Source organism: Lolium rigidum, chromosome 6, assembly GCF_022539505.1.
Source record: "Lolium rigidum isolate FL_2022 chromosome 6, APGP_CSIRO_Lrig_0.1, whole genome shotgun sequence".
Taxonomy (NCBI): Eukaryota; Viridiplantae; Streptophyta; class Magnoliopsida; order Poales; family Poaceae; genus Lolium; species Lolium rigidum.
The window spans coordinates 308,859,712-308,873,252 of record NC_061513.1 but is presented as its reverse complement, the minus strand read 5'-3'; the positions used below and the strand labels follow the sequence as shown (position 1 = coordinate 308,873,252).

General features: G+C 50.9%; 2 protein-coding genes across 2 annotated transcripts; both read left to right on the top strand.

Moving 5' to 3' along the window:
• The first annotated feature begins 253 nt into the window (after positions 1–253).
• On the top strand, positions 254–3,966 carry LOC124661114 (acetyl-CoA acetyltransferase, cytosolic 1-like). The gene is made up of 13 exons (XM_047198969.1): positions 254–579; positions 682–855; positions 954–1,059; positions 1,164–1,302; positions 1,408–1,485; positions 1,585–1,650; positions 1,865–1,947; positions 2,424–2,523; positions 2,769–2,879; positions 2,963–3,004; positions 3,096–3,182; positions 3,519–3,604; positions 3,851–3,966. Exons 1-13 carry the CDS (start codon positions 423–425, stop codon positions 3,882–3,884), a joined length of 1,263 nt encoding a protein of 420 aa, XP_047054925.1. The 5' UTR covers positions 254–422; the 3' UTR covers positions 3,885–3,966.
• Positions 3,967–9,723: 5,757 nt separating this feature from the next.
• Positions 9,724–12,275, top strand: LOC124659403. Its single transcript, XM_047197285.1, has 2 exons — positions 9,724–11,437; positions 12,194–12,275. The coding sequence occupies exon 1, from the start codon at positions 9,778–9,780 to the stop codon at positions 11,419–11,421; it is 1,644 nt and encodes a 547-aa protein (XP_047053241.1). The 5' UTR covers positions 9,724–9,777; the 3' UTR covers positions 11,422–11,437; positions 12,194–12,275.
• Positions 12,276–13,541: the final 1,266 nt, after the last annotated feature.

The window sequence follows — 13,541 nt, the reverse complement described above, 5'->3', positions numbered from 1 at the left end:
CCTAAGGGAGGCGAGCAGGCGGACGCGACCGGACGCTGCGTGCCATACGCGGCCATGCAAACACGGCCCAGATTTGGGGGTTTGGGTTGTTCCGGACATCGCGACCATTCTCTTTTGCGATGCGTGACCACGTTGGACCGCCATTTTATCTATTTGAACCCATTCGGGCAGGCGCGGAATGGGTCACCGCGCTAGAGATGCCTGAGAACCCAAACACAAAACGGCATTGTGTTGTCCTCTAACGGCACGGCACAGCATGGTCTCTCTTTCTCTCTCTCTCCTCGTCATTCTCGATCGATCAGTAGGTACCGTCTCGCCGCTGCCGTCTCCGCCTCTCCAACCCCCCAAAAAAACCAAATCCATCTCCGGCCACCCGCCGCCGGCGAGCTCCAGCCTAGCACACACAGAGCAGCAGCAACTCCATGGCGCCGCCCGCGAGCGCCGGCGCTAGCGGTGCCCCCGACGGCCTGGATCCCCGGGACGTGTGCGTCGTCGGCGTCGCCCGCACGCCCATCGGCGCCCTGCTCGGCGCGCTCTCCTCCCTCCCCGCCACCAAGCTCGGCTCCGTCGCCATCCAGGGTAACATTTCTATTTCCTCCGCTAATTAAGCAATCGCATCGCCGTAGCTGGAAGCGTGGATCCAAGTAGTCAGTCATGCCGTGCTCTCTTCCGTCCAATTAGCTGCTCTCCGGAGGGCGAACGTCGACCCGGCGCTGGTGCAGGAGGTGTTCATGGGCAACGTCCTCAGCGCCAACCTGGGCCAGGCCCCCGCCAGGCAGGCCGCTCTCGGCGCCGGCTTACCCAACACCGTCCCCTGCACCACCATCAACAAAGTCTGCTCCTCAGGGATGAAGGGTAATCCATCTTGTTGTGTCACCTACAAAGTACACGCACTCTGATAGTTGCTTGTCACTGCTTCTAACAAACATGTGCTACTTGCCTGCTCCTGCCAGCTGTCATGCTTGCGGCGCAGTCGATTCAGCTGGGGATCAACGATGTCGTGGTCGCCGGTGGCATGGAGAGCATGTCGAATGCCCCCAAATACTTGGCAGAAACAAGGTCTGTCTGTATTTTCCTTCTCATAATGTCAAGCTGTAGCTTTCAGTGAGCCCAGCATCATTTCCTGTAGCTTGCTTACATTGGCCTATCAAAATAAAATGCAGACGAGGATCACGGTTTGGACATGATGTCGTGATCGATGGGATGCTCAAGGACGGATTGTGGGACGTGTACAATGATTTCCACATGGGGATGTGTGCCGAGCTGTGTGCGGATCAGCACTCCATTTCAAGGGAGGAGCAGGTTGCTAGTACTACCACTCTTTATGAGTTACAAACTTTTTCTGCAATCAGACCTCGTCACCTAGGGCCTAATGAATATTTGGACATGCTTCTCTCTTTTGTCTAGGATGCTTATGCCGTCAAGAGCAACGAACAAGGAATAGCAGCTCGAGACAGCGGCGCGTTTGATTGGGAAATCACTCCGGTACGTGCATGATTCTGATATGCCAAACAGGCAAACACCCAGCTTCTGTACGAATGGTGGACACTTAGGCAGCAATTTCAAAAATTTCTTGCTACCCAGGTTGAAGTTCCTTCTGGTAGAGGGAGACCTCCAGTTATCGTTGACAAGGATGAGAGTCTTGCAAAGGTAGTCCAAAAATCTAGTGAAATGTCATAGGGATGGAAATTTTTTTTTTGATGTCATCTCTGCAGTAGGCATGGTTTGATTTTACTGTTGCAGGGTCAATAGAATTTTTTGGCGATAAAAAAAAATTAGGTAGTGGCAATAGCAACCATCAGCATACCCTTTCTAGTCTTCTTCCGGTTTTTATGACATTTCCTCTGGCGATCTATGTGCACAGTATGACCCAGTGAAGCTGAGGAAACTGGGACCAGCTTTTAAGAAGACTGGCTCTGTAACTGCAGGCAATTCTTCTAGTATAAGGTTCGCTATTTTCATACTCTGACTAGTCATCTACCATCTTTGTAGATAGTTCCTTAGATGGAAACCTTGCAGAGTTGTGTTCTGTGTTCATGTGCAGCCATAGTCCAGAATGATATCATAATTTTTTTTACTGAAATGATGTCAGAATGATATCATAATTTATAATTTAAGCTAGTAGATATTGAGCTCTGTGATTGAAGTGCCCCTATTCAATACTTCTAAGCGTAAAAAATTCATTCAGAATTATGTTACTACTTCCAAATTACCTTTTGTATGGAATATTGGAATATGCAGTCAAACTGTGTTATGTATCTTCAGTAGTAAAAAATCAAGGGTCTATTCTGCGTCATTGGAGTGTACTGAAGCTAGATTATTCGAAAGCTCGAATTCTAGGCTTTCTCCACGGTTAAGAGATTATGCAAGCGATGTTTACTTGAAGTGTAACCGTAGTGCCATTGTTATCTTGCAATATACAGTGATGGTGCTGCTGCAATTGTGCTAGTCAGTGGCGAGAAAGCTAAGAACCTTGGCCTTCAAGTTCTTGCAAGGATCAGAGGGTATGCGGATGCTGCTCAGGTAAATCTTACATGCCTTGACATCAATCATTTTCGATGAAACAAATGTCGTTTGTGAAATCTCGACCCATTGTTCTTCTAAGTGAAGTCTGGTACCAGCATTATCCTTTTCTGTGTCTCAAAGCTGTGAACCTGACATGTCTTTTAAACTCCAGGACCTATTGCTGTACACATCTTCTTGATTTTAATATTTTTTGTTAATATGCATTACACCGAGTGTTGTACTAACTTCTAAAATAAATACAGGCACCTGAGCTGTTTACAACAACTCCGGCTCTTGCTATTCCAAAGGCAATATCAAATGCGGGTCTCCAAACTTCACAAATAGATTATTATGAAATAAATGAGGCTTTCTCGGTATAATCTTGGTCTTGTTAGTTTGAATATTAGTCAGGCTGAAGAATAAGGCGAAACTAAACTATATACTTTTCGATGTTCAGGTTGTTGCTGTAGCAAATCAGAGGCTTCTTCGCATCCCTCCTGTCAGTCTCAATCAAAAATTGTTAACTATGTAAAGCAAATGGGCAGTGCCAAATAGTTTCACAAATATTAATAGATGTTTCACTATTTCAGGGAAAGCTAAATTTAAGTGGTGGCGCTGTTTCTCTAGGCCATCCTATCGGCTGCAGTGGTGCACGAATTATAGTCACTTTGCTCGGGGTATGCTTTCCTTCCGGTACAAACTGGGAGATCATGATGAATTTATCGTCTTTGTTAGATCACTCTTCACTGTTATAGTACCGGTTTACCCCCCATTTATGTTTCATCAAAACTAGTTAACTATAAGTGTGCAAGGGTGTGATTATCATTTCTTCGTTGTCGCCCATTGCGCTTCCCTTTCTCCAGCGTAGCTCAAGAATTTTCATCTTTCAATAAGACAACATGGCTTTGAAGTTAAATATCTTGAGACTGCTGTTGTCCGAGGCTACTCGGTGCTTCTTCTTTATAGTTGCATCATCTTCCATGTTAAAATTCTAGCTTTTGTTTGCTCCACAGATTCTTAGACAGAAACATGGGAAGTTTGGGGTTGCTGGAGTTTGCAACGGTGGGGGTGGTGCTTCAGCCCTCGTCGTAGAGTCAATGTAAGTTTCTTCTTCAGATTTACTCTCATGAAGAAGTCTTCAGGTCCTCACCACACTGAAAATCTGGGTGAAGTGTTAAGTGTGCATTCTGGAATTATAATTACCAAGTTGGTTTTTCCTTATTTTCTTTCACATAATCACCATGTCATAGAAAGAACTATTTATCTTTAACCTGTGACCATTACAACTTCCCTCCAATGCGGTTGCAATTCGCACTTCCTTAGCTACTCTAACTTGATGATGCAGGCAACCTTCATCTCATGTGCGCTCCTCGTTGTGAAGTTAGCATGAACAAATTATGCAAAAGCCTAGCTGTGAAGTACTCCAATGTTGTATTTACTGTATCTTCTGTGGACTGTAGGGTAGATCATAGATGGATCAATCATCCATGGTGTATAAGTAATTCTAAGCCACATTTGATGCGGTGAACAGTTCAGTACAGTAAAATAAGATGACCTTGTGCTACTTGCGCAAGGTCTGATCCTGTATTCATCTACATTGTACTATAACAGTTGGCACATGAATAATAATGGGAAAGTCATTTTGGCTCCCAGAGCACCAGTGCTCTTGGCATATTAGAAAATACGAAAATTTATATTTTCAGGTTTTAAAAAATTATGAAAAAATTCAGAAAGTAGCTAATGGTATATCTCACAAACATGCAAAATCTCAACTTCAAATATTTTGTATTCTGAGATACACAAAAATGACGAAGTCAATCATTTTTGAGAGATTTGAAATCACTATGTGATCTATACTTTTGTCATTTTTGTGTAGCCCAAACTACACATTATTTGTACTTGAAAAGTTTGTGATATACATTACTGGCTACACCATGATTCTTTTCAAAACTTTTAGAAACTTAAAAATATAATTTGGATTTTTTGTAAATAAAAACATTGCTGCCATCCATGTGCACCAAATCTCTATTCGCTTCTAGTAAAAAAAATCCGCTTAGAGCATCTTCAGTCGCGTTCCGAAACGGTGCCAGATTGAAAGTTTGAAGGACTTTGAAGGACACCTCCACTTCATACCGCGTTTGGGGCACATCTGCTCTCTAGCCGCGGCCCCTAAACTTGTTTTTTCATTAAAATAATTTTTTTTATCTTTTTGCATTTTCATTTCAATAGAGAGTAGGAACATTACACAAACTAATACTCCATCCGGTCCGAAATAAGTGTGGGACAGTTAATAGACATGCATTTTTACAAATAAATCCTTCTGAAATCATGAAAATTGTGGATCCTCATATCCTGTTGGCCAGCTGACCCTCGCCATCGTGCGGGCAGCGTCTCCAGACTGCCTCGGCCACGCACGGAAGCGTGCTGGCGAACTTGACGGGGCGCCGCCGCACCGGCGAGGAAGCCCACCGCGCCGGCATGTTTTTCTGGGCGGAGGCGCCCTATCATCGGCGAGTCAGGATGCAGCTGGACACGTCCGTGACATCCGCTCCATTAATCGCATAAGCCGCGTTAGCTAATTCCCTTGTCCGTGGAGTCCGCGTTAATAAGTTGGCATATCCGCGGACATCCGCCGGTCGGACGCGGACATCGTACTAGCTATTTAGCTTGTTGCATACAGAGTGTTTTTGCTCCCCGCGTATCCAGTTGACAGCGCTACGTCCCACGTTTTTCTAGGTACTAGCTTGTACACAGACACTAGATAGCTTGTACACACTGCGACTTCTCATTGTAATACACTTTGTACAATCATGTCCAGAACAAATATTCCATATTCATACAACCCATTGCTCCATATTATGATCGTCGTCAGATCATCCACCGTACTGCACATGTTATTTGCTATCCCTCCTCCTTGCAGTTGCACGACGAATCCAGCATGAATCAGAGGCAGGGCCCTTGGCGCTGTATATCGACCTGAGCTGCAGCAACCTTCGCCCATGGCCGCGATCAGCGCCGCCCATCGCCGTGAGCTGCGACCGCCGTCATCGAAACAGCTTGTTTGCAGCAGCATCGGCAAGCCTCGCAACAATGCTAGCCCACCTTTGCAGCTGACAACGGTGGCCGCCTTTGAAGCTCCGCCGATAGACTTGTAGCTTCAACAAACTAACTTCGCAGCATCATTATTCCGGCCTCACAATAATGTGGACGACCTTTGCAGCTGTCTTAAATAAGGCAGGTCTATTAGTACAATGGTAAGGTTTGAAATTCTGTCAACGTAACTAGATTAAGTATGATCAAGATAGCTACAGATCAAACTGCATGGATATAGGGTAATCTAAAAGTGAACTACTGGTATCTTATAAGCTCGACTACCGAATATCACTACACCATAATGCCACACTCGGACACTCCTGTTATTGCATTTCAAGATTTGCCACCAGAGAGATAATTGATTCTAAATTAGAAGATCATGGCACAGTCATGTGCAACTGCTGAAACTAAATTATAAAGATGAAAACCCTGTTCAAGCAGGTAACTTCAAACAGAACCTTAAGCAGCCTACTGCAAATAAAAGATGAAAACCCCATGTGTGTAAAATGGGGAATAACTCACGGACCAATTCAGACTCATGGATCTGACGCGAGAGAGCGGAGGGCTCGAACTGGAGAGGAGGGAGGAGGTCCAGGTCAGGTGTTGCGCCGGCGAGATCGGATCGGAATCGAGGTTGGGTTGGGCAGAAGGGGGATCGAAGGAGACGGATCGAGGAAGAATTCTGTTTGCCTTTTTTTCCGTGAGAGAACCAGTCCGTGCGTCTCCAGCTGTGGGTTGGGCCGTTGGGATTTCGGGACGGAGATAGAATAGGATTCGTAGACTGCGGGTTAAGTAACAAATAAAGACGAGGCTGTTTCTGTAAAATGTCTCGTCCGACATTTATTTCGGACCGGAGGGAGTATAAAGTTTGGAATATGGTTAAAAAATTATAAAATGAGGAAAACTAACTAGTGTTGGCCTCGTAGATTTGTGTGTTCGCTGCCAAAAAGAACACTCTCGGTTGTTGTTCTTTCGATGCGCATGAAGAATATCCAGTTCTTTTGATGCGCATGAAGAATATCCAGAAACGTACACTAGTGGCTTAAGTTAGCCGGCGGCCATCTTCACTGCAAAGAAAGAATACTCGTCATGTTCAATCATCGTCTTCGTCATCGTTGTTATGGTAGTGTCAGCGGCAGGACGTGTTGACGAACACCTTCACCCTCATCTCCCCGCCGCCTTGGTAGGAGAAGTTGAGCACGCAGTCGGCTTGGAGGCCGTGGGAGCGCGCAAACTTCTCCTAGCTGGTGTGGAGGTACATCTTGCCGTGCGTCGAAGAGCACGTCCAATGCCCACCGGCAAAAGCTGCAGCTAGCCTCCCACAACGACAACGTGGCCAGCTCCTTGCCGACGACGAACTTATCCGACAGCCTTTTGATGCCGAGTGGGTCATCATTGAGGACGACGATAAACTCGAACTCCCACTCCCCCTCGAAAGACGACGACAACCCAGGCGACGGCGACCGTGGAGGCATTGCTGCTCCAACACGACCGCTGCTCCCCATCTCGATTTGCGCTCTGTCCGGCGCGTCCGAAACATCCCCTATGATGCAGGGACGGCCTGGGGGAGCCGAATAGCGTATTGAGCCGTGTCAGATGAAAAGTGTATTTGGAACGCGTGCCTAGGACCGATTAAATGTTCGACACCCTAAAAAAAACTTTAGGAACTGCTTTGAGGGAGGATGCTCTTACTTAGGGCATCTCCAACGGGGCAGACCCAAATGCAAAAAGTCGTCCGTTTGGGTCTTCCCGGACAAAACCTGCTCCCAACGGGGCAACCCAACCCAAAAACGGACAGCAATAAAGTCCGGCGCGACCCAAACCCGTCTTAAATTTAGGCGGACTTTGCGTCCGTCCGGCTGACTCCGGACTCGCTCCGGACGTCCGTTTCTATCCTCCAGCCCCACACTTTCTCTCTCCTCTCGTCTTCTTTTTCCCATGGAGATGACCGGCATAGCCACCGGATTTTGGCCGGCCTAGCCAACTACCGCCGTCGCCGACGCATGGAGAACGCCGTCGCCGATTCCTCACTTTTTTTCACCCATGCCGGAAGTTGCCGCCGCCAAAACGAGCTCCGGCGGCAAACCTCGTCGACGGCGACGCGCGGGCGGCGGCGAGGAACGAGGCCGCGCCCACGGCGGCGGCGAACGGCGGCGACGAACGGGGCCGTGCCCACGGCGGCGTCCTCGGCCGCGCACGGAGCGGCGCCCGCAATGACGGGCAGCGCCCGCGCGGCGAACGGGCGCGCGAGCCACGCCGCCGCAACCCCCCCACGCCGCGCGCTACGGCTCCGCCGTGGCCGCGCGCCGCAACTCCGCCCACGCCGCCCACGCCGGCCGCTCGCCACGCCACCGGAGCCGGCCGCCCCGCGAGGTGCGGCTCGGCCGTGGTCGCCCGCTCAGCTCCGCCGGGCGACGCGGAAGCTCCGCCCACGCCCTCGCCTCGCCATCGCGCCGTGCCTTGATGCCGTCCGCGCACGACTCGCCGCGCGTCGGGGCGGCCTCGCCCTGTAGCGCCTCGCGGCGCCTCCACCCGAGGCCTCGCCTCTTCTCTCGCTGGCGCCATGGTGGCCCGCTGCAGAGCTCGTCGTGCTGCGTGTGCGCGAGGCGCCGAGCTCGCCGTGCTTCGCGCGTGCGCGAGGCGCCGAGCTCGCCGTGCCGCGGCGTCCGTGCTTGGCCGCCCCGGCCGAAGCGCCGACCCGACGGAACGGGCTCGGGTGCCAGGCGAGGACGCGGGAGACCACCGCGGCGGCGGGGGCGCGCCGGTCGACGCCGGGGCCGTCCCAGAGGAGGTGGGCGTCGTCGAGGATGAGCGGGCTGCTGCGCCATAGGCCGTGCCAGCACCGGGAGAGCGCGTCCGTGCGAGCGCCCAGGCGTGAATAGCTGCAACCTCCACCGCGCTCGGCCGCACGTCCATGACCCGCACGCTCCGCCGCGAGCTCCCGCACGGCCACCGCGTCTCCTCCCGGTCGCACCTCGCCCGCGCGCTCCGCTGCGAGCTCCCGCACGGCCACGGCCAAGCCCGCGATGGGGCCAAGCCCGCGGCGAATGGGGATGGCGGAGGTGGACCTGCGGCCCGGCGCGGCGAGTGCGAGGGCGACGTCGGAGGCTCGAGGCCGGCGAGGCGCTCGACGTCCGCGCTCTCTCGCCCGCCCGGCCTCGCCCGCCACGCCGTCCTTGCCGCGCCGCTGCTGTCGCTCGCAAGCTGCCGTGGACGCAGGTGAGGATGGTGTCCGGTTGGGTCGTGTGTGGGGTTGGGGAATAAAAATAAGAACGGACGTCTGTGTGCGTCCGCGCGACATCCGCGTGTCCGCGGGACGACCCAAACGGATGAAATACACTGTCCATTTGGGTCGTTGGGTTGGAGATGCCCTTAAGGATGCATCGAGATGTTGGCTCGAATCTCCGCTTCATGGTTGACTTTTCGAAATGCGGCAACAGCCAAAAGAACGAAAAAGAGGAGGAGAGGAAGGTGCCCGTGCGTACGAGTTGCAGTAAGTTTACTTGCTCCAAAGTCCACCTGCCATTTCGAAATGCGTCAACTACTGTACTACACCTGCGCCACATACGTGCAGCTTTTCCACTGACAGGTGGACCCAGCAGCACATCTCAGTGTTTGGCCCCACCAGTCAGAGTGAGGGGAGAAGGGGCTGAAAAGTTTACACGGGCGGATCCAACCACTGCACTGAGCGAGCGTGAGCTGAGCTGAGCAGAGGTGAGTGAGTGAGTGAGGCAGCTAGAGTAGAGAGAGGTCGTTTGCTTTTGTTGGTTTCCGATTTATGGCGACTTAATGCCACCAGCTAGCTCGCATCAATGGCCATGGCCGAATGCATCTGAGCTCACTCCCCTTTCGTCTTCCCCATCCATCTCAGCTCCTCCATCGGCACCCCAATCTTCTCCACCCGCCATTTCTCTGGCCGCGCCATCTCAGCTCCCGACAATTTCTTCTTTTGTTTCTTGCTCTTATCTTTTTTTGTCAATGCTGTCCGGCCTGCGCTCTGCTCTGCTCTGTTCCGCCGTTGACTCCTCTCGTCGTCTCCCCATCCTCGCTCAGAGATCGAAGGTGTTTTGAATTCAAACCGCCGACGGGATTCGTTTCTTTCTGCAGTGCAGGGGTTGACGCGCGCGCAGAGCTCTAGATTTCCTTCGCATTTCTTTGCGAGCGAATCTTGATTTAGCCATGGTAGCGGAGCCGCTGGTCCACAAGGTGCTCTCCATGGCGACCTCGTCCTCCTTCTCCAAGAAGGCCAAGAAGGCGTCGGCGGACGGCGGCGGCGGCGGGGCGGTGGGCATCCTGGCGTTCGAGGCTGCCAACGCCATGTCGCGCGCCGCGGACCTCCACCGCTCCCTCTCCGACGCCGAGGCCGCCCGCCTGCTGGGCCCGCTCTGCCTCGGCTCCCGCGCCGTGCGCGCCCTCGTGCCCGGCGACGACGCGCGCCTCCTCGCGCTCGCGCTCGCCGAGAAGCTCGACGCCCTCAACCGCGTCGCCGCCGTCGCCGCGCGCCTCGGCCGCCGCTGCGCGGCGCCCGCGCTCCAGGGGTTCGACCACGTCTACGCCGACCTCCTCGCCGGCCGCTACTCCGAGTCCGCCCCCTTCGCCCCCGCGTCGTCCTCCGACTCCGCGCTCGTCCGGCAGCTCGACCGCCTGGCCGCCGCCACGGCCGCGCTCTACGCCGAGCTCGACGCGCTCGCCGACCTCGAGCAGTCCGCGCGGAAGCTGCCCACCGACGAGGCCCGCCGCGCTCTGGAGCAGCGCGCGCGGTGGCGTCGCCACGACTTGCGCCGCCTCCGGGACGCCTCGCTCTGGAACTGGACATACGACAAGGCCGTGCTCCTGCTCGCGCGCGCCGTCTGCGCCGTCTACCGCCGCATCTGCCTCGTCTTCGGCGACCCCATGCTCGGCCTCGACCTCCTTGCTCCGAGCTCGCGCCGCCAGCGGCAATGCGACCAGAGCCGGCAGCTTTTATCCGGCCCGCTCACCTCCAGCTACAGGTACTCTGCCCCAATCCGGAGCAGCAATCTCGCCCAAGACAATGCAATTGCCAAGTCAGGGCCGATCGCCATTATCAGTCTTGCAGACACGCCGCGGCTCCGGCCGTCCAATTGTGGGGGGAACCTGTTCATGGAGTGCCTGAGCCTGAGCAGCTCGGTTTCATGGAAGGATGGGTTCGACGACGAGTTCTCAGAGGACGCCAGCTGCATCAGCGCCATCAGGTCAGGGATGCTCACCACGCCGCTGGCGTCGACGACGACGACCACCCCCTCCAAAATCAAAAAGACACCACGGTTTGGTCCGAAGAGCACGGTGACGTCGCTGGCCCCGCCGTCGACGATCGGTGGCTCGGCGCTCGCATTGCATTACGCCAACATCATCCTTATCATCGAGAAGCTGCTCCAGTACCCGCACCTCGTCGGCGAGGAGGCCCGGGACGACCTGTACCAGATGCTGCCGTCGAGCCTGAGGGCGTCACTGAGAAAGAACCTCAGAACCTACGTCAAGAACATTGCCATCTACGACGCATTCCTCGCGCACGACTGGCGGGAGACGCTGGAGAAGACACTGGCGTGGCTGGCGCCCATGGCGCACGACACGATGCGGTGGCAGGCCGAGAGGAACTTCGAGCAGCAGCAGATTGTACTGAAGGGGAATGTGCTACTTCTGCAGACATTGTACTTCGCCGACCGGGAGAAGTCGGAGGCAGTGATCTGCGAACTGCTTGTCGGGCTCAACTACATCTGCCGGTACGAGCAGCAGCAGAACGCGCTGCTCGACTGCTCGAGCAGCATCGACTTCGATGACTGTATGGAGTGGCAACTGCACTGAAGTTGCAACTTACAAGGTCAGGTTTCTGCTCAAATATGTTGTTCCATACTGTACAAGTGATGTGACGAGAGGAATACAAAGGGTGCTTGAGTTTTTAGGTTTGGATTTCTTCCTTTTTTGTGTGTGCGTGAGTTCAGATGAGATCATCTATCATTTCATAGATGAATGAGTATAGGATTGCCTAGTGAATTCTCTTTCAACTTGAAAAGACTGACCTGAAGGATGGTCAATCTAATTCCTGTTGTACATGTAGTAATTTGCCCAGTAAATTTGCGTGGTGGTTGTGAATGACTAGATCAAATTATCCAAATTGCTAAACAGGTCACAAAGTTATGTTACTACTCCTACCATTCTGAATTCTAGCATATGGAATGTTCAGACTGGAGCATTTTGAATTCAGCGCCTTTCTCATTCTTTTATCGTCGGCGTGGGACCTTTTCCGAAAGCACATTGAGACAATCTAGGATAATGTTACGCAAAGGTATAACTTTATGGATTAATTTAAGCGGTATAACTTTTGACAAACTAGTATTATTGAGAAAATCTAGGAGAATGCTACACAAAGTTATAACTTTAGGCATTACTTTAAGCGGTATAACTTTAGACAATCTAGTATTATATTACATCGGGGTTAGCAGATGTTGATGCTAACCCACTCATATTTCATAATGTATTATCCTATGATAAATTATATAATGTAAAGCCGTTGTGATGTTCAGTTAGTTTAGCTTCTCCTCTGAGGGATTTCTGTTTATTACCATCTTGTGCTCAGCATCATCTGCTCAAAGGGGTACGTATCATATGTCAACTGAACATCGCAACGACACAAAAAGGAAAGAAATTCAGAAAATAAAGACCAATCATCACTACATGAACTTTCTGCTGCATGAACCGTGAGTGCTTCTCTGCAGCAGGGTGCCCTTTTTGTTCTCGGGGGCACACACACCTATGTATATGTATCAACTGCCCATCTGACTATGTGTTGCAAGCAAATCGGTAAAGCATATGCAATAAAAAATTGTTAGTAATTCTTTCTTTGGTTGTATGATGGGGATGATGATGGCGTACAGTCTCTTCAACTCTCTGACTTTTTCACACACACTGTACTTGCAATCGCCGTGCGGAAATACATACGCATATTTTTTCATATTCACATGTTGTCTGAAAGCGGCTCTGAATTCAGTCCAGCACTCCATTTGTTGAATCAAGTTGCATCCAAATTTTATTTGATTACATAGTTTGGACTTCATTTGTCATGTGTGTTGAGCACTTCACGTGCCGTTCACATGTTCATTTTATTCCTTGAATTTGAGCTGAAGATTGAAAAAAATTTGCCATCTGCATCAGTTGGTGCCATTGATGATGACGACCACTGCATGGAGTAGCAGCTGCATAAAGTTACAACTTGCCAGGTCAGAATTTCTGCTCAGTTTGTTTGTACCATAATGTACAAATGATGTGAGGAGAAAAACAATAGGTGCTTGGGGTTTTTTTTTTATGCATGGGTTCAGATAAGATCATCTATCGGTTCATAAATGAATGAACAAATATATAAGGATTGCCTAATGAATGCTCTGTCCACTGGAAATTTCTCCAGTCTAACTACAATTGTGCATGCATACATCGTCGAACAGTCTGAAAAAATAGTATACTCCCTCCAGCCTGAAAACGATGTCTCAACTTTGTCTAGATATGCATGTATATAGATGAGATTTAGTGTGCAGATACATGCGAATCTAGATAAAGTTGAGACATTCTTTGTAGGACGAAGAGAGCAGTAAGTTTACATTTGTTTTTCATGTGAGGTGGGGAGAAAAAAAGTTGAATTTGTCCACACTCTAAATCAAAAAGAAGAAGAAGGCGAAATTATCCAAATTGGCAACGAAGTCACTAGGTTAGTTAGTTGCTACCATGTTTGGTTAGTTACTGAATTCTAGCTAGCATATGAAATGTTCAGACTTGGGACTTGTGAAGTCAGTGCCTTCGTAGTTTTTAATCGTCAGCGTGGGGACTTCTTTACCAAAAGCATATTGAGACAGTCTAGGATAATGTTACACAAAGGTATAACTTTAGGCATTAATTTAAGAGTTATAACTTTAGACAATCTAGTATTATATTAC